Source organism: Thermobia domestica, chromosome 1, assembly GCF_964235325.1.
Source record: "Thermobia domestica chromosome 1, izTheDome1.hap1.1, whole genome shotgun sequence".
Classification (NCBI taxonomy): Eukaryota; Metazoa; Arthropoda; class Insecta; order Zygentoma; family Lepismatidae; genus Thermobia; species Thermobia domestica.
This window is the reverse complement of record NC_137454.1, coordinates 397,320,126-397,340,738: the sequence shown is the minus strand read 5'-3', so window position 1 is coordinate 397,340,738 and position 20,613 is coordinate 397,320,126. Positions and strand designations below refer to the sequence as shown.

At 36.2% G+C, this 20,613-nt stretch overlaps 1 protein-coding gene across 2 annotated transcripts in view; it reads right to left on the bottom strand.

Moving 5' to 3' along the window:
* Window positions 1-20,613, bottom strand: part of Lrrk (Leucine-rich repeat kinase) — a 239,580-nt gene that overhangs the window by 15,975 nt on the left and 202,992 nt on the right. For both annotated transcript variants that reach the window (XM_081732781.1, XM_081732776.1), the window contains exons 33-39: window positions 19,659-19,800; window positions 14,096-14,205; window positions 13,200-13,322; window positions 8,190-8,385; window positions 5,906-6,092; window positions 2,075-2,329; window positions 123-319 (exon numbers count right to left, since the gene is read on the bottom strand). In XM_081732781.1, the coding sequence (XP_081588907.1) occupies window positions 123-319; window positions 2,075-2,329; window positions 5,906-6,092; window positions 8,190-8,385; window positions 13,200-13,322; window positions 14,096-14,205; window positions 19,659-19,800 (1,210 nt within the window). The remainder of the gene's footprint in view (window positions 1-122; window positions 320-2,074; window positions 2,330-5,905; window positions 6,093-8,189; window positions 8,386-13,199; window positions 13,323-14,095; window positions 14,206-19,658; window positions 19,801-20,613) is intronic.

Genomic DNA, 20,613 nt, shown 5'->3' with positions numbered 1-20,613 from the left:
AAAAATATAAATAATACCTTGAATTATTTTTGTCACTCAAAAAACCCTATTCTCCCCCGGCCCTACATTAGATCTGCCTCTGCTGTCTTCAGCAATAATGTGAAGTAATCTTATATTTTTACCTGGATAAACGTAGGACCACACAGATATGTCTCTAGTATCATAAACAGGACAATGAGATGACGTCAAATGTAGAACATCCAAATTGTCAATGACTGGATCATAATGGTTGACCACTTCTTGGGACGTGACGATGTTCTCTCGAATGGTAAAAATTGAAATATTTCCGTGAGATTCACCGCACCACAACTCACACACTCTGCAAGGGGAGAAATACGTTAGACAAAATGAATGTATTATCTGTTCCATATCTTGCTATGTTACATATATTATTATTTGATAACATTCAGAAAAGTTCTGATATATATACCTATTATAATAGACAACATATGAATATCCATATGAATTTTATTAGAATAACTTGCCAACACTTCTAAAACTAATTCAGGGTGTCTACTAAAATTCCAAAATGAAATTTCGTGACCTTTTCTTTACCAAATCATAAAATTTCCTAACATTTTCAAGAGCGAATTTGGGTGCGAATTAGGCCGAATTTTCATCCACGCGATAGAAACGTACTTTGCTTGCGATTTGGTAGCGTCTAAACCCGACCATAGACATTTTTGGTGATGAGTTTTGACGTTTTATAGAACAAAGTTTTCCAATCTGTACTTACATTTGTACAGTTAAAAAAAAAAAATCGTGACCCCAAAGCTAAATTTTGTGACTTTTTCGTGACTTTCATGACCGTTTTCTGATTTCGTGACATTCGTGACTTTTGTGACCAATAGACATCCTGTAATTGATTAAATATCGGTTTTCTCAAGAGAGTTAAGAAAAATTCTTGTTTACACAGCTTCTACAACATTCAAGAATTTTCAAATGATGAGCTATTTGAATTGGATTTGTGCATCAAGTTTATTATATTAAATTTATTTGAAGGATCAGAAACTAAGGTTACAAGGCAAATATTTCTGGAGTTTCGTCTGTTATAGAGAAATGAGGAATGAGCGGTAAATACATGGAGTTGGCAATTGTGTAGAGTCTCAGCCAACCGCCGTCAGGTAAACACAAATGGCTACTTGTTTGGGAAACTGGTCTCGCGAAGAAGCCCGTTCAGTTATTCGATTTCTGTGGGCGAAACATGTAACTGCGCCTGAAATTCACCGGCAGCTGGTAGAGATCTATGGAAAGACTGTAATGTCTCATCAGCACGTCGCAAAATGGTGTCGAATGTTTGCGGCTCGTAGAGAAAACGTCATCGACGAGGAGCGCAGTGACCGACTAAGCACGACATCAAGAAATTTGAACACAGCTCACGTGAAGGAACTGATTCAGAAAAACAGGAAAATCACGTTACGGCACGTGATGGCAGAATTAGGAATGTCGTTCGGAAGCACCTAGAAGGCCGTCGCTTCGCTTTAGACGAGGAAGTGAAACACTTTGCGACAACGTGGCTGAACGCACAGGGACAGGATTTTTACCAGGAGGGAATCTTCAAAACTCATCCTACGATGCAACAAGTGCCTCAAGCGATATGAAGACTATGTTGAAAATGGTTGTATGAAATAATATACACAGGTTTCACTGCAGGCTTTGTAACCTTACTTTCCGAACACTCCTCGTATATATTGTGTATAATTCTGTATTTGACGATTCCAATGTACTTTAATTTCTTTCAATTATGTACACAATGGATGATAAATAAATCACAGCTCGTAGTATTAATGATTTTACCTAAAGACTAGTTACCAAGAAAAATTGTAGCTACTTTATTCATATACACTTGAAAGCAATATATGGTAGTCTTATGACTGGTCATATGCATAGTTTCCAGTCCTTTTAAATAAGACGCTTTATCATACTGGAGATATCATGAGTTCGATTTCTAGACATCACTGTTACTGGCTTTGCTCTTGTTCTTTATTAATCGAAATATAAAAATGAAATGAGTGAAACAACGAAACAACAAGCGAACAGAATTGGTTGTAAAAATCAATCAGAAGTGACTGACCTTCCTTCATTCTGGAAGATAGCTGTGACGGAGTGGAGAATGGTGCTGCTCCCAAGCTCTGTCATTACGAAACTCCCTTCTCCTTTCGTAGGTGAACTTGGAAGTACGTCACTACGCACCAGGAACAATCTTCCATTACTCAACCCCACCGTCACTCGCTGGAGCTCTGGTAACGGTAGAAGGCTACAGACAGACGCAGGCTCTGGGGCATCAGGCTCTAACGTATAGCTGAATAGAGAGCTGCAGTCGGAAGCCCTAGCAAATAGAACAGAGATATATTAAGGTATGCACTTGACGTATTATTTATCTATTGATACAAGAGTTTAGAATCAGTGAAAAGAAGTAACAGTGTTACGTGTACCCCCACGTGGAAGTGACTGACCTTGGCGGTTTTTATGGCATGTTTTCTCAATATTGGAACCGGAAGTTGTAGTAGATTTTTACCACTTCCGGTTTTAGTAAAGAGATTAGAATAGAGATGGAACATATTCTTAGGACGCTTAATTGATTACAGAAAACAGCTTTTCGCTATTTATTACCATGTTTAGTCCATAGTGATCAACGTTAGTGATTGGTTTTTGCCACTTCCGGCTTGAATAGGTTATAGAGACAGACGATGATATACACTCATAGAACGCTTCATGGATTCCAGAAAAACCAATTGTCGCTATCTCTAGTCGTTTCTGATCAACATTAAAATCCAAAACGGTTGATTTCTACCATTTTGATTTGTCTATCATCTTCGTCAAAGAACTCGATTCCCGTCTTTTGATCCGTCTACATCCTAAGCAAATTTGATGGTGATCCAACAAAGTAGTTCCTGAGATTCTCTGCCCTCAGACGGACAAATACATACAGATAGTCGGGTAAATAAAGTTTTGGTAAACCAATTAAAAAAAATAACCAAAACGACCAAAAATACGAAAATTTGGCAACAATGACAGATGAAAACAGAACTTTAAACAGGCGTTTTTTTTTTTTTTTTTTTTTTTAAACGACGGGGATTGTACTTATATACGTGTGTATTTATAAATATTTTTCCACATATACTGTATATTCATTAACTTACGTTTTCATCAATTCCTGCATAGGAATTGTGTATGTATTGGGATGAAAGATTATTATTAAATAGATAGTGAACATAAAGTTAATTCCAAGTAACATATAAAGAGAAACTGAAAATTAGTTTTGTACCAGTTCTGACCAGTAAAAGATCACAGGAGGAAGTCGAAAACAAAGAAAAATAAGGGCTCTTTCATCAAAACAGGTTATTACTCTTTCATCACAATAGATTTAAATAAAATTCTTATTATATATGAATTATTTTATGAAGCTCATAATTTTTATATACTATGTAGCAGGGTTGGCTGGTTTAAACCAAAAACGAAAAATGTTCGTAAAAGTGTAAGTGTTCGTAAAATCTTGATGAACACACATTTGTGAGTTATCACGTTTCGCTCCCGTATAATATGCGTATTACATTCAGACCTAAATTCCCCATTCATTACTCAAAGAAATTATACTACAAAAGCAACTTTTTTTTTTTTTTTTTTTTTTTTTTAGTAAGTTTATGAATGTTCCTTTTGTGATCTTTTTATAGTTTATTATTATTGTTATTCAACTGCAATCAAAGAAAATTTCTAAATATTGTTTCGTTTTAATAATATTTAGTTTACTATTGATAAAATACATTGAAATGCCGTACTTTGGGGGCTGGGGGTCATACAAACTCGACGAGAGGCATTTATTGAAATCAGACGTATCTTTGGTATGTATTTATGTATAAATGGGTCAGAGCCAAAGTGGACTCAAATAATTCTTATCTTTATTCACTTTTCTTACCGATATGCAAATTAAGTCGTGTTACTTCTTTAACTTGGACTAATAAAAGTCATAGTGAACTAACTTGGACTGAATTAGTTCTTCTGTACTCTGCAATATTTTGAAATTGTCCATATGTAATTCTGTATAATGGTTTCACTTGTGCAATTGTTTATCTTCTCGTCCTTTTGTAATGAGTCTTGACAATTAGACAACTATATTAACAAGTATGTAAAGATAAGTACAATGTATTTTTATCAGGAGTCCTTCGTGAGTGAGTTGGCAGACGTATTGCATTTGTGGCCAATTAGTCCCGGTTTCGAGTTCAAATGGAGGACAATTTCTTTCGCATATAAGTCGAGAAACGGTTTGGATTCCTCCTTAAGCTTATGTGACCCCTTTCAGCATAACCCTGTTGTTGCATAATAACACCAAGGCGAAACAAACTTATTTCTGTCCATATGTGATATAAATACATAGAGCAAATTATTTAAACCAATAAAACCTGGTTTAAACAAAACAAAACAAAACAAAACAAAACAAAAGGATTTAAACCAAAAAAAATTTTTTTTGTTGTTGTTTTTTTCAATAAAAACCATGGTTTTTGCCAATCCTGCTATGTAGATTCCTAAGTAACCTGAACTTGAATTTTTTTTAGTTTTTAGCTGACTATATCATAAAACTAAAATTTCACTAACGAAGTGTTCATCGCTAAACAATCTTTCAGTTAACGATTTGTGACGTTACAGATGGGTCAATGTAATTTCCCTGTTGAAATACTGTATCTCAAAATTATTCAATTTAGTTAGGAGTATTTTAAAAATACTTCAAGAATATCTTCGTTATCATACAGAATGTTAGGTTTGCAAAACAACAGAAAATGCACAATAGTTTTTCGGTGGTACGTTGCTAATAGGTTTCAAAAGTAACTTCTCCTTCATAATATCCTGGAAATACCATTCGTTACGCTCTTTAAAATGTAAAACAGGTGTTACAACTTCTTTTTCAAAGAACCACAAGGTTTCAATACTCAAAAACATATCATTAAGGGGGCAGACTACTAAATATTTTTCAAATACTAACAATTTTTCTTTTGCCTGTTTTACGCAAGTGAAAAGAGATAATGAAAGGTAACTTACCACAATAATAGATAACGTTATTCTACACCTGAAAATACGAATCGGAAGAATAATCAATGTTGCCATCCATAGAAATGACAGTGTGGCCAAAATTTGAATTACCCAAAACTCTTAGTTAACTCAGAAACTAGAAAAATAAACTCAACGGTAATTGACGACTTATCATGATATCTGTGTTCGTTGTTAACTACTTTTTAAATAATAATTGTATTTATTTTGTAGTAATAATATAAGCTTTCACAAAATAAATAAGTTATTACAAAATAAATACAAATAATATTTAAATATTATAATACAAATAATATTTAAAACAGGGAACACATATATTATGATAAGCCATCAATTACCGTTGAGTTTATTTTTCTAGTCTCTGACTTAACCAAGAGTTTTGGGTAATTCAAATTTGGCCACACTGTCATTTCTATGGATGGCAACATTGATTATTCTTCCGATTCGTATTTTCGGGTGTGGTAAGTTACTGTGGTACCAAAATTGTGGTAAGTTACCTTTCATTATCTCTTTTCACTTACAAAAAACAGGCAAAAGAAAAATTGTTAGCTTTTGAAAAATATTTAGTAGTCTGCCCCCTTAATCTCAAAGTGGAACGAAAGACAATAATAATTGAATTTAGCTCTCAAAATCTCTTAACGATGGAAGAAGAATTTAATATTTATGAGTAGTATTTTACACTCGATTGAATAAACTCATCATTCATTTTCTCTGACATATATACACACACAATATAAGCGATCTCTTTTCTGTGTTTGTTGCGTATTGTCAAATCCCAATTAATCAAGTACCTTCTAACATTATACGGTGACCATTTATTACGATAGATATTAAGAGAATAAAAATTAATAATAATACTTACAAAAATGCATGAATTTGTCCCGCGTTGTCTCCAAGCCAGACGGCTGAGCCAACCTGACACGCTGCTGTGGGTGGGGCAGGTAACGTGAGTGAACAATACTGTTGCCACCCTCTACTGGTAGCTAATAGCAAGTCCGCTCGCATATTTGCACAGCCTAACCACAACTCTGCTCCTGGTAAACATTCATCTAATGAATTAAAAGAAAAAAAAGAAATTAGATGTATCAAAGAACTTATCCTAAACAGTTTGAACCATAAATTCAGTTCTAAACTTCTTTCTGGCAATAGTACATTTGAAAGTACCTCGTACACGTGCCGAGACAAAAACATAAAGTGTTACGAATACTAAATATTCAACTACCCGACACTTGTCATAAAATCAGTGATCTCAAATATCTGTACAAGCTCACATATGACCAAATCAGGTTCGAAACGCTACTCTCAGAATTGTATTTCCGAATTCAATTCAAACAAACATATAATACAATCTTTTTCATACAGTACGACCTAGACCGCCAGTAGTTCAACGCTTTCTGTTCTACAGGCTTCCTATGTTATCAACGAAATGTCACATACAACCTTCGATTTATTTAATTCTGAAGCTGCATAACACTGCACTACGACGACATTTTAATGGATAAATTCTCTATTATCAATCTTTCAGCTATTGTCAATCTTTCTCGTTATTACTCAGATGTCGTTACTTTATTATTATTATTATTATTATTATTATTATTATTATTATTATTATTTCCTTATCAGGGTGTCTACTGAGTACCTAATACAATGATTTTTTTTTAAAGTTCTTTAGGAATAATCACATTATTAATGATTTCAGGTTTGTAATTGTTTTCCATCAAAAGAATATTTTATTTTTAATAAATTCAGTTAACTGATTTTTTTTTTTTTTTAATACAATGAATTTTTAACATTTTTCAAAGGGCCTCCCAACTCCCCTCACAGCCGTCCACTCCACCCATTGCTTTAAATGTCTAATTACAAAATGCATACAAAATTGCTTTGGAAACACAACTCTTGTCTTGTCTTATCCTCTTTCGAGTAGTTCTGGTTTAGGCACAGATTTTATCTCATCCCAGTTAAACACAACTCTTTCTTTGGAAAAAAATTTACAATCTTAATAGATACAAAATTGTTTCTAAGACTATTAAAACAATTACAAAAAAGTACTGTTATAAATTACCAGTTTCATGATTTTTTTTTTCCAGTATGTGGATCAAAATTCCAGTATTTCCAGTATCAAAATTAAATTTCAGTATAATTCAAGTATTTCCAGTATCAGTAGACACCCTGTTTATGTTATCATCTCTTGTTAGATATTGCAATGTAAACTGGCGTTTTCAGCTGGTGTGTTCGTAAATAAATAAACATACCGTATTTGCGCGAATATAGGCCGCACCTAAACTTTTAACCAGAGATTATAAAAAAAAAAGTTAATCTCGAATATAGGCTGCGGTACTAAATTTACGAGAAAGTTCAATTAGACAGTACTTTGAAATATATCTTTCTCCCTCCCCTTCTTTAACTCTCGCATAACTAAGGCTGACTCATGAAGATGACCTTCTTTGTGGTAATAACTCTGAGAGGCATTCTGGATCGTCTAGCGAGAGCGCAGAATCAGACGCTGGTGATGCTGAAATGGTGGGAAGTGACTGTGCGTGATTCAGGTGGATACAAACAAGCTGAGACAGTTTTGCGAAATAAAGTTGCTTTCTTTTTCTTTCTATTTCTTTTTTTTTTTTTTTTTTTTTAAAGAACAGCTACTATATATAAATATTTCATATATACTATATATACTGTATATCAAAGATACGTATTCCTGTTAATGAAAGTAAAAATGTACAAGTGCTTTTTGTGCCAATGTAAGGTGTTACCGGTACCCAATGAAGGTGGCAATTTTTGCGAAGAAGATATGTTTTTCTGCTATTTTGTTCTTAAGTCTTTGCTGGTTTACAGAAGTAACTGCAGTAACTTGTAATGGTATTAATTTCAACCCACAAGATACGTGTACAATGTCATTTTGAAATTGAGAATTTACGAACTGAGGGGGAAAATCTCGATTATAGGCCACACCATGATTTTTTAAGCCAAAATTTGGGAAAAAGTGCGGCCTATATTCTCGCAAATACGGTATTTTTTTTTTTTCTTTGATAATTTTGCAACTATAGTGTACGTCCGTTAATAGATACACTTTTCACAAACTTAATCTTCAGTTATATTAAAGGGAAATGAATACAACAAAGGTAAAATACAAATAGTTTCCATACCTCCCACTTCCGATATCGTAACAACGGCCGTGGAAATGACAGGTGCCATGTGGTTTAACGACACAACATCAGCTAAATGAGTGAACTCAGGTGCTGAAGCGATTGAAACAATTTGGCTGGCTGAAGGACGGTCTCTTGGTTGCTGGGACCAGCATTTCACCATCAAATCCAGCATATATGTAGGGTAAAGCGTCTCCTGTAAAAAACATAAACATCAAGAAACAAATAAAATTTGCTAATGTTTTATTAAACATACAATAATACTTACTAATATTACATATCATATCATACTACTAGTATTAATACATCATATATCACCGTGCTTTTTTTCTGTTGATACACACCGGTACCTTTTTTCTGCTTTTTCATTTAAACATATTTCTGAGCATACAGGGATCTATGCCATGGTTTTAAACCCGTCATGTATGAAGGATAACATCTCTCGGTGAGTACACTATCCGGAAAAACGGGGAAGGAAGAAAGAAATAGGGAAGGAAGGAAGCAGTCTGGGGCTATATGTTAGGTACCATCCTAGCATTTGCCTGGTGTGAATGAGGAAAATCCAGGAAACCCTCACTCAAGAAGGCTGGACTGAAAAAGCAGCTACACCTTCTAGATCGAGAATCGAACCTGTGACTACTAGCACTAAAGGCGACAGCGTTAGCGACTACAATATGTCGTTGATTTTTTTTAATGCGATGTCTCTGGCCTTATAATTACTTCTTATTTTAGAGAAGAAGTAATGGTGACCAATAATCTTTTACTAGTCCTGTAACAATTATGCCGAACACCCTCCCCTTCAGCGGTGTTAAACTTGAAACGAATAGTGTTTAACATACAGAAATATTAGTCTTTTTTGCTATAATTTAAATCGAAGATTGATAAACGCAGAGTATAGTACTTAAAGTTATGTTTATGATGACAACGGACATAGATTTTGCGTAGTTTATTTTTTTGAGTACCACTGGACATCATCTATAAAATTACTTAAGATTTTATATCAAGATTTTTCTTGAGGTTGATAATTTAAAAACTTGTGGACGTGACATAAAGCCACATGCAGTACTAAAATTTTTTTGAGTCTAGGTTTTAGAAGTTTTAGAACAAATTTTAGAATTTAACAAGTAAAAAAAAAAAAAAAATATGTTTGTGCCAACTTTCTATACTGAGTTTTAATTATGTAAGCGAAGCTGTCATCAATGCATAAGACAAATTACACCACGACCCAATCGTTGTGCTTCCCAATTTCCGGCGTGCAGCCAGCGTCGTGAGGCAAATAGGGGAGTCACGTGACGGCGACTAGGTCTAGAAAGCTCCTGAGGTGCCTGTTAGTGACAGAGCGTCGCAGCGCCCTGACCACGTGCTCGCTACTAGGTTAGACGTAGTTCAACTGGTCGCTAGCAGATGGCGCTGGAGCAGGCTAAGGCCCACAAAATGGGCTGTTGCGCCACGTGGTTTGGTTTGGTTTAGATACTTATACCGTTAAAATGAAAATCAGACTTGACTAAAAAAAATCTAAGATTAGAATTACCACAATATTACACAGATCTTTTTGTTATTCTTTGCTTTACGCAACATTTTGAAAAAAAATAGGAGCGAGATTGATGATATATATACACAGATGGTGATCAGAAAAATGGAAACACCTGAACGAAATTGCAACTTACCAGATTAATATGGTGTCGGGCCACCTTTCGCCTTCAGAACAGCCTTGATGCAACGTGGGATGGAGGCATAGAAATCGTGAAAATAGCAAGTGGAATTTTAGACCATTCCTCGTGCAGGGCATCGGCCAGTTCTGTGAGAGAAGATGGAGGTGGAAATCGTCGCCGGAGTCGTGTTTCCAAGACGGACCACAGATGTTCAATTATGTTGAGATCTGGGGATTGGGCGGGCCAGGGGAGGTGTTGAACTTCACGCCGATGTTCCTCAAACCACGCTGCAACAACGCCAGCTGTGTGAATGGGTGCATTATCATCCTGGAAGATGGCGTCATTGTCCGGGAACAACATCCGGACCATAGGATGCAAGTGATCTCCTAAAATTGCGACATAATCGTTGGCAGTGATTCGTCCGCTAAGTGTGACCCCAATGAAAACCATGATATGGCGGCCCACAGCATCACCGAGCCGCCGCCATGTTTCACATTGGGTGGAGGCACTGCAGATCATAAGCTTCTTTGGGCGTTCTCCACACATAAACACGGCCCGTGGTTGGGAATAGGGTGAAGGATGACTCATCCGACCATATCACATGTTTCCAGTCCTCAACGGTCCAAGTTGCATGGTCGCGGCACTATTTGCGGCATGCGAAAGCTTATGGTCCCTGATGAGCGGTTTGGCCCGTGCAACACGACCCCGTAACTTCATGTCATGTAATTCGCGGCGGACTGTGATTGTTGAAACAGGGTGGGAGAGGTGCTGATTGAGTTCCTCCGTCACTTGCTCCGCAGTGGCACGACGGTTCTGCGTGACAATGCGTTTTAATACCCGACGTGACCTGTCTCTCATGATTTTCTTCCGCCCACTGTTCCGCTTCCCCGATATGGTTTTCCCGTGTGTTGTGTAGGCCGTCATCACCTTCGACACTGTCCCACGCGACACACCTAACACAGTAGCCACTGCCGTCACACTCACTCCACATAACCGCACATCAACAATTTGCCCTCTTTGAAAATCTGAGAGGTTTCCCATTTTACACTACCTCCGTCTGCTGCAGCCACTGGACACTGCTGTTACACTGCGCCTGACGTAACACACCACCACCAGCGGTCCGGCGCTGCGGGCGCTACGACCCCACTGCCAACCCATACACCTGACTTGTTGCCAACTACAGGTGTTTCCATTTTTCTGATCACCATCTGTATATATATATATATATATATATATATATATATATATATATATAGGGTGGGCCATTTAATCAATCCACGGAAATATCTGAAAAATTATAAAACATAGAAGAAATGTTTTGAAGTACATGTTATATATTGCTAAGGGGGAAACCAATTCCGCCAAAAGTACCCCTCCCCACCCCCCGTAAATGGGGGTAACTTTTAAATGTCAAATGCGAACATGGGTCGAGTAATACCTCGTTCGAAAGATCTTGGAAAACTAAGTAACGCTGTACCAAAAGATGTTTCATATGGAGCACCAGTTTCAAAATGGCCTCCATGATATAGTTCGGAAACTCCAGTATCCGTAGTATGAAAACCATGGAAGGTAAATGAATGGAACTAAGTTGAAATACGTAAATATCATAGGGCATATCGAATGATGTGATCCCTGTGATCCCAGTGCCCTCCCTGAAGGGGTCTTGTGGGCTAACTTCAAAATTTCAATGTCCAACCGGACAATGGTTCAGGCGCACGCTTGATCTACCCAATGCTGTTTGGAATGCAGACTTCAGGGATAGAGAATTGGTGCACTGAGTTAATGCGGATGGCCAGTTACATTTTGATTAACTATTAGCACTCATGTCATATTGTGAGCTTGAGGGACGAAACAGTGTGTACGTATATCCCCGAAATGCTTTTCGAATAACCAGCACGCATTGCATAAAAGTTTCTGTGGCGACGGAGATTAGCAAATTCATACGTTTGTAAGTTCCAGCAACTACATTATTCGACAACTTCTTTCGTATAACGTTCCTTCTGTTTTCGCATCAAATCATACTCAGCCATACAGATATGCGTTACCATTCAAATAAAATTTCACCTTTTTTTAGTCACTACAGCGTCATCCTTACAAACAAATGTTTCAACCACACCATACCTATTTGTAGCATAGCCTTAATTTGCGAATTAAAGTAGAGTTCTCATTTGAACTTTCACAGTTACTTTCCATCCCACTTACATACAGAGCGCAGAAAGAGATTATTTTGTAGGATTTGGATTTCTCTTTATACATTATGGCAATTTTACTCTAACATTTTTACTTCTGTTGTATCATTCTCGAGCCATGGAATACCGTCCGTGGTTTTCCTATTTAAGTTCGGTTATTTTCATTTATCTCTAACCGTATTCATACTATGGGCACTAGACGTTTTCTTCGACACAGTCACCATGTCTTGGCGATCATTTTCAAAACGGTATCTTATGTCGAAAATATTCTTACAGAAGCTGTTTAATATTCCTTTGTCTATCTAACGTGATGTTACTCGCTTCAAGTTGCTATTTGGAATTTTCAAGTTGACCCCGGATACCCTTCAGTTGGCCCTTGGAGTCACTCCGACAACACCTCTCGATGTGCCTTAAGTCAGTTACCTACTCCAGTTTTTCTTCTGTTGATTTATCTCCAATCGCTTTCATACTACGGGTACTACGGGTATTACTACGGGTTTTCTCTGCACAGATACTATGTTTCAGCGGCCTTTTGAGAACAGTGCCATTTCACCTCAATCGTTTTCTCCTGCAAGATGTTTGATTTTGCAAGACTTATCGAACGAGGTACCACTCGACTTATGCTACTATTTGAAATTTTGAAGTTAGCCCCCAAGAGTCCTTCAGGGAGGCCTCCGGGATTACAGGGACCACTCCATTCGATATGGCCAATGATATTTACGTATTTCATTTTTGTTCCATTCATTTACCTTCCATGGTTTTCATACTACGGGTACTGGAGTTTCCGAACCATATCATGGCGGCCATTTTGAAACTGGTGCTCCATATGAAACATCTTTTGGTACAGCGTTACTTAATTTTCCAAGACCTTTCGAACGAGGTATTACTCGACCCACGTTCTCATTTGACATTTCAAAGTTACCCCCATTTACGGGGGGTGGGGAGGGGTACTTTTGGCGGAATTGTTTTCCCCCTTAGCAATATATAACGTATACTTCAAACATTTCTTCTATGTTTTATAATTTTTCAGATATTTCCGTGGATTGATTAAAATGGTTCACCCTGTATATAAAATATGAGAGACTATTCATAGATAATATTTATAGTCATTATCCTGCACAAACGTTGGAATAAATTCGTACTAAGGTATACCTACTTTACCTACTTACTCTGTAAGTAAGAGGCGGTCTTCCTCCTTCCAGAATACACTCTTTCACTGACTCATGCCCTTCGAATGGCTGATGCAACGTCAGAAGTTCATACACAAACATGCCAAATGAGAAGCAATCCACCTAGAATTATAAGATTTGGGTTAATTTACACACAAAGACAAAATCATTCTTTAAAAAAACATGTAACGAAATATCTTGTAACTGACAGTGAGAGTATTAGTTATTTTTGCTTCGAGCAAAGATGTTATACTGTATATTTGACGTTTATACCAAGTCACAAACAACGTATGGTGTTTTCTCTAATCCTTCACGAAAATACTTTTGAAAGAATATGAATTTTCTGACGACATTTACTAGAGTAGAAGTTCTGCAATTGTGCACTGAGGAACAACAGATGGTAGGCCTTCTACTTACTTGATATAAATATTAAATATGGGGGTTGATTCATTTATTTGAATGTGCCAGTTACCTAGGAAATGTCATGTTTCCATCACCGGTTGTATTCGAACTGCAGGACACCTCTAATTACTATTGCCCGACATCGGAATTTCTACTGCAGGAGAAAATGGAAACTATCATTGACCCAAGTTCATTCGTCAGAGAATGAACTGGTACCACATTGCTGCTACAAAACCCTCTCCTTCCAATTTGCTTTCGAAATAAGTTATGTTTATACTATATTCAATTTTATGTTAAGTTTAAAGTATTACATCTCAGTTCTTAGTAATAAGATTTTTTTGATTAGCGGGAAAAGTTAAGTGCATATTTTAGTATGAATTCAATTCACTGGAATTCCATGATGTAGATATAATATGTAACACAAATTACCACCAAAGTTTAAAAATTAACTGAATCATTCAGCAACTACCGGAAGTATTGGCGTGAATACTTACTTTTTCTGTGTATTCCTCTTCTCCATTGTAGCGCATTATCTCGGGTGCCATAAACCCTTCTGTTCCTCCAAAACCTTTAGTACCAGATGGAAGCGTAAGACGACTGATTCCTTTTAGACAGAAGAACAGATCAATTAGTCAATACATGCATTAACTAAAATAAAGTTTAAGTTGTTTCGTATTCATTGGTATTATGTGAAAATAAATATTTATAAATCAAATTAAAAAATGGTTTCAAATACACAAAATAATATACATTACATAAAAAAATGATTACAAATAATTCATGGGGTTTTTAAGTTGAAATATATCAGAAATTATTATTAATGCAATACACGTTTGTGCTAATTATGGAACGGAAGAACATACTTGAAAGTACTTCTCATATTCTTAATCCTGACTCCACGCGACAGATGGCAGCACAAACCTAGTTTCCAAAATGGCATTTATGCAGCAGGAAGTATTCTATGTTTTGGAATAAGAAGTGTTTTTCCTTTGTGCCCATACAACGTCCATTTCGTAGACAGTTTGCAACAGCAATTCAGATCACCAAAACATTTTGAAATAGTATTCGACAGTTTCAGGACACTGCCTGTTTGTGTAAAGGTAAAAGTGGATGTGTTTAAATGTGTTTGCTGCAGTGTCTAAATCAAAGATGTGTCAGTGTCTAGTTTTCTTAAAGGAGAACAATGTAAGGAATGTCATTTCCTGATATGCTACAGTTGTGGCTATGTAAAGTGAAAGAGTATTCAATAACTTCATATTCCGACTTGATGGGGCAACATCCCATTGGCACATTGAAGTACGTCGCTGCCTGAACGAAGAACTCCCAACGCTTTTGGATTGTGCAAAGTACTGATAATAACGGAGAGTTTTCCTCACGGCCTCCTTGATCTCCCGATCTCTAAGTATGTTTTTTTTTTTTTTTTTTCATTTAGGTGAATATGAAAGACACAAGGTATATATCTCCATTACCAACAACTTTGGTGAACTTCAAGATCGCATTACACTCGAATTTACGACCATTAGTAGGGATATGCTAGAGTGCATGTGAGAAGAACTAAATTACTGCATAGGGGCCCCTGGTTCGATCCCCGGCGAAATTAGTTTGTTGTGAAGAACATCGTGTCCGTGGGTTTTCTCAGGGTTCTCCCGTTTCCTCCAACTTCCTCATTCCTCCAACTTCCTCATTCCTCCAATTCTTTCATCATCGTTCACCTGCCTTAACCCATAACCGGAATACATGGGTCTTGGGGACCCAAGCCAATTTTATTTTGCCTCTCTTTCCGCTTGTATTGGCACTACTGCAGTGATTATCGAGTACTTGTGTACGCTGCAATTCTCGTTCAGACAGTACAAGGTAGGTACTTGTTGTGTCTACGGTTTCTGTGAACTGGCTTTATTCAGGTCCTGGGGACCCATATGTTCTTTTAGTGTAACATTTTTACAAGTGCTTCAGAAGTTCACAGGAGTGGCTTGCGCTAAGATTATTGTAGAGGAAGAAGTAGAACATGTACTTCGTGAAGTGTCAAGTGGCGATGAAGACATTAGTGGATCTAAAAGTGAACTTGAGTGCAGTGAACCTGAAACTGAGTCTGAATCAAGTGCAGACGAAAGCGACGCTCAAATATTTTTTTTATGAAAAGAATCGATAAAATTAGACAAATAAGCCTTCAATCCGTTGTAGAACACCACAACATAATATAATGAAATGCCATTTACCTGGGCTAATAGGAAAAGCACTGCACATATCAAAATCAGAATTGTCTTCTCCCTTACAAATGCCACAATTTTAATTTGCTTTCCGAACACATTGCAGTTTTTTACTATATTAAGAACTCAATCAAACTATTGCAGTAAGATGAGATAATGAACTATCGAATTCAAAATAATAATAATTTTATAAATCCTAAAGTAAAATTACGGTGCCAAAATGACGCTTAATTTTATTACGTAACCCTTCGAGTACTAATGAATAGGTTATAGAGTATTTATCTCTAAATTTTGTATTTCATTAAAAACTCAGAAAAGTGTCAATATTTTCAAGAAAGTCACATGTGCATGCATAAGTGTTACAATGATTTTTGAATGTATATGTATTATGTTAAACATATATAGTTTATGCTGGGTCCCAGGGACCCATTTATTCCTTTAGTGTAACAAAAAAAATGTGCCGGTTACGAGTTAATCATAGTCTCTCTTAGCCTTGAGGACATAATTGTGAGACGTTAAACTGAAAAATTTAATTTAATTTCATACACTACTGCATAGAGGTGCGTCGTCTGACGAAAGAAGCCATATCGAATCTTTGTAACAGTATGTATTAAACTTGGTTAATTTCTGTTTATTTTCATGTATCATTCGTTATTGTGTGTGTTATACATTTTGTAATAAAGTCCTCTTAAGCCCGATAAATCTTTATAATCACTCTGTGTTATTGTGTTTTGTTTTCAAATAATAAAAAGTCAAAAGAAATCTTTAGTCCATTTCATCAAATAAGACTTGTTTTCCTATAATTACATATTTTCATGATCAGTTAAATATAAATATAAAAATATATTTGACTGTATATCTAATGTTACTTTTATATATACTAGTAATATACAAAGTATATTATAGATAGATAGATATATCGTCCCACAATTAAGTAATGCGACTGATTTTATTGTGACCAAAGATGAAACACTCCACAACATTTATAAATAAACCTTGGCATTCACTATGTGACCTTCAGATATAAATTCATGACGAATGATACTTTTACTGTCATAGAAATACAGGAGCATTGTCTTCATTTTTTACTTTTGAAGTCGAAGTTTCTCTGTATCTCCATACACTCTCTGTAGCAGTTTAACATAGAATTTGACATTCGCTCTCTGCTCCATGTTGCTAGCGTGACAAGGGCCTCTCAGTGACTTTGCTAATGGCGTCGTATTTCCCGGTCATGCTTCGAATAATACTGTGTTGCTAGATTGTAAAGGAGAGATTACCCTTTCGAACGCACATATTGGTTTACGAATTGCATTCACTATTTCGCCACAATAAAATCAGTCTCATTACTTAACTGTCGGACGATGTATATATCGGTAACGCCTTATTATTTTTTTTGTAGTATACCCAACCATTTCTCTTCCCTTCCCTAAATTCTAATGACGAGTTTTCGTAGCTTGAAAGCTAAGTACTTCTATTTTAATTCTTCCATTGTGTATGTACCACATCTACTACAGGTGCGAACTTAATTAAATTCAAAAAGTGAAAAATATTCGAATCTGGGTCTCCGGCTTAGCGTGTCGGTGCAGTAATTACTACGCTATTCAGTCCACTTCCTGACCAGTCAAATACTTGTCATTCTCTAGATAGGTGCTCAGCCATCAGGAAGCAGACTGGATAGTAATATTATATATATATATATATATATATGTATCGGATGTTCTAAAATAAATGGCGCCCACGGACTACAGAGCGCTAATCTACAAATCAAAATAAAGGGAAAAAATATATACAGTGAAACCTGTCTATGTTGGCCACCATCGGTTCCATCGAAAAGTGGCCAACTTAGACAGGTGGCCAACTTACAGAAAATAAGTGAGATTTGTGTATTTTTAGAATAGGATTTCTAGTATTACTTGATTGTAATATTTTAATAAGCAGTGGCACAACAGCTACTTATAAATAATAAATATAGAGTAATCATAAAAATATACAGTACTAGAAAATATTACTATAGTATGCAAGGACGCCGATTTCTCTGTAAATTTGGGGGGGGGGGGAATTCAGATGCAGAAGGTATATATATATATATGAAGATTTTAAGACAAATTGCACTCAAATATCAAATATTGTATACTCATAAATAAAATAGAGGGCCACATGAGCTTTGGGGGGCCCGGGCCCCCTCGGTCCCCCCAGGATCGGCGCCCTTGATAGTATGTTTAATATATGTGCATACCTTTCTCTTCCTGAAAACTAGTCTGGTACATTGCATTATTCGGATTGAAAACACAATAACACAAACAACCATAAAATATAAGTTTATTGAAATTGATATTATAGCTCACTGAGTTTTTCAGATTGAAAACAAGAAAAGCTAAGTTATAAATTGAGAAATGCATATGCAATTTATATGACTTCTTTTCAGTTGTTACTGAATGGTGGTTCATTCTAGACATATTTGCTTTATTCTTTTTGCCAGATATGCACATTCTAATATTGTAGTTAACTACCTCTTGTTAATGAGCTAGAAGTGTTTCCCTCGGAGTAAAAGATGTTTTGAGAAAATCTTGAGGGAATTCATATCTCAAAAACTCCGCTATCTTTTGACAAGCCGACAGGTGCCAATAGTTGACAATTGAGATGGTTAGTTTTAACCTTGAGAATTTTCCGGAATTACTAAAGCTCCCCCACTGATGAGAGGAGTTGATATAGCTAATGGTTTTACCAAAACAGACAGGCTAAACAATACGTACAACCATTTCCTGGTCCTGTACGTGCTTTTTCTTATTCACATCTTCCTTCACCACCCCTTTATGAGGGTAGTGTTCTGGCCATTGACCTCCAAGAACAAATCGTGCAAATCTATGCTTTTTTGTGTCCAGTCACAAATACAGAACATCTGCCTCTCATATGGGAATTCGAAAGAGTTAAGAAAATAACAAAACTGTATTTTTCGTGGCCAAGATACACAGGTAAATTTATCATTATCATCATAGGGTAAACATTGCTTCAGTGTGGCCAACTTCCAAGATAGACAGGTGGCCAACTTATAAAGTAGTAAGTAACGAATGTCTTATGGGAAAATGCAGGTTCAAGACGAACTAGGCCAAGATAAGCAGGTGGCCAAGTTGACAGGTTTCACTGTAATTGTACACCTTTCGCGTCCTCATCTAGAGACGTAAATTGTACTATGTGGCAACGTCGAAGAAAATAAAGAACGACAAAGAAGATGTACCAACCTATCAAATAGTTGCATCGATTCTTTCCAGATGGAAGTTGAAGTTGATATACGTTGACACTAACCACAATCATCAGCATAACAATTGACGTAACTGCCTGATGCATTCGTACAGTAATATTAATGGTTCCAAGTTAATCTGCGACGTTGCAATATAGTGAAATTTTGATTCCTTATACCGGCTGAAGCAGGCCCTAGAAGGTATGCCATTACATACGATTTTCGCTTTATTTTGACCTGAGAAATAGCACTCTATTGTTCGTGGGCGCCATTTTATATAAAACAAAGTAAAGTCATATACAGTATGCTAGCTACATACGAGCCACAAAAACTTTTCATATTTAGTTAATTAATTATTAACAAAGTTTAAGGCACAGTCGAAAGGTCATTTTATATCGAAACAACAATGCTCACACGGAAATCGAAAATTTGGAAGGTAAACGACCAAAGACTAAAATTAAAAGTAACATTCCGACATTATTCTGATAGCACTGAGAAAAACCCTAAAAAAAAGTCGTTAGAATTTACGTTGGATTCGGGAACAGTATAAATTTAACGTTCACTCTTTAAGTTATGCATATTTGTAAAACCCATTAGATTTCGAAGCCATACCGTAGTCCGCCAACTTTACATGTACAGAGCTGTCAGGATTTGTATGGAACGGTGGAGGCATCTGCCATACAAGAACATTCTCTGACTTTAGATCACGATATATTATATGCTGCTGGTGAAGGTATTCAATCGCTTTCGCTACCTGCAACGAAAAGATATAGGTTAGGCATTTATAGTATTTTCCCTATTCCCTCATTAATTGAGGGAACAAAATAATCAATATCCAATCAAATGTTATCTGACAGTGAGTAGCAGATTTTGATTACTGTTTTTCGTAGTTGCATTTAACGAAGATAAAAAGATTTTCAGACAATTCAATACGTGATGTGTATGTATTTAACCCTTATAAATTATGGCTTTTTTTTTTTAATGTAAATTATAGATTTACAGTCAAGCAACTACAGCATCATTCCTATTTATCCTAGGATCATGGTTCGTACCTCACTATTTTCAGAATACAACAGCCTTTCAAACGGTATCATTCACATTTCCCTATTATGTTTCTGAGACGGGAAATTTTGAGAGAAATCGGGTATTTTTTCTGATTTTTTTCTTCAAACTTTGAGCCCCTTTGGATCCCTCCCCCTGTGTTAACGCACAGATCTCAAAATCAACTGAAAATATTAAGGGATGTACTAAATGTGTGTGCCAGATTTCAAGCTTCTATCTTGAGTAGTAATGGAGAGAAAAAATATTTATCAATGAGCCCCACAATGTCCAAGATTACTCCAAAAGACCCAGGTGTAATATAAAAATTTCCCGAGACATTTCTATTTTTACTAGGATCATGGTTCGTCCACTATTCTCTTCAATATAGAACAGCTTTTCAAACAGTACCATTCACATGTCTCCATCATGTATCTGAGGCGGGAAAATTGCGAAGAAAGGGATTTTTTGTTAAAAAAATATCCTTCTTTTGTATCATTTTGCCCCTCTGGACCCCCGTGTTTTAACG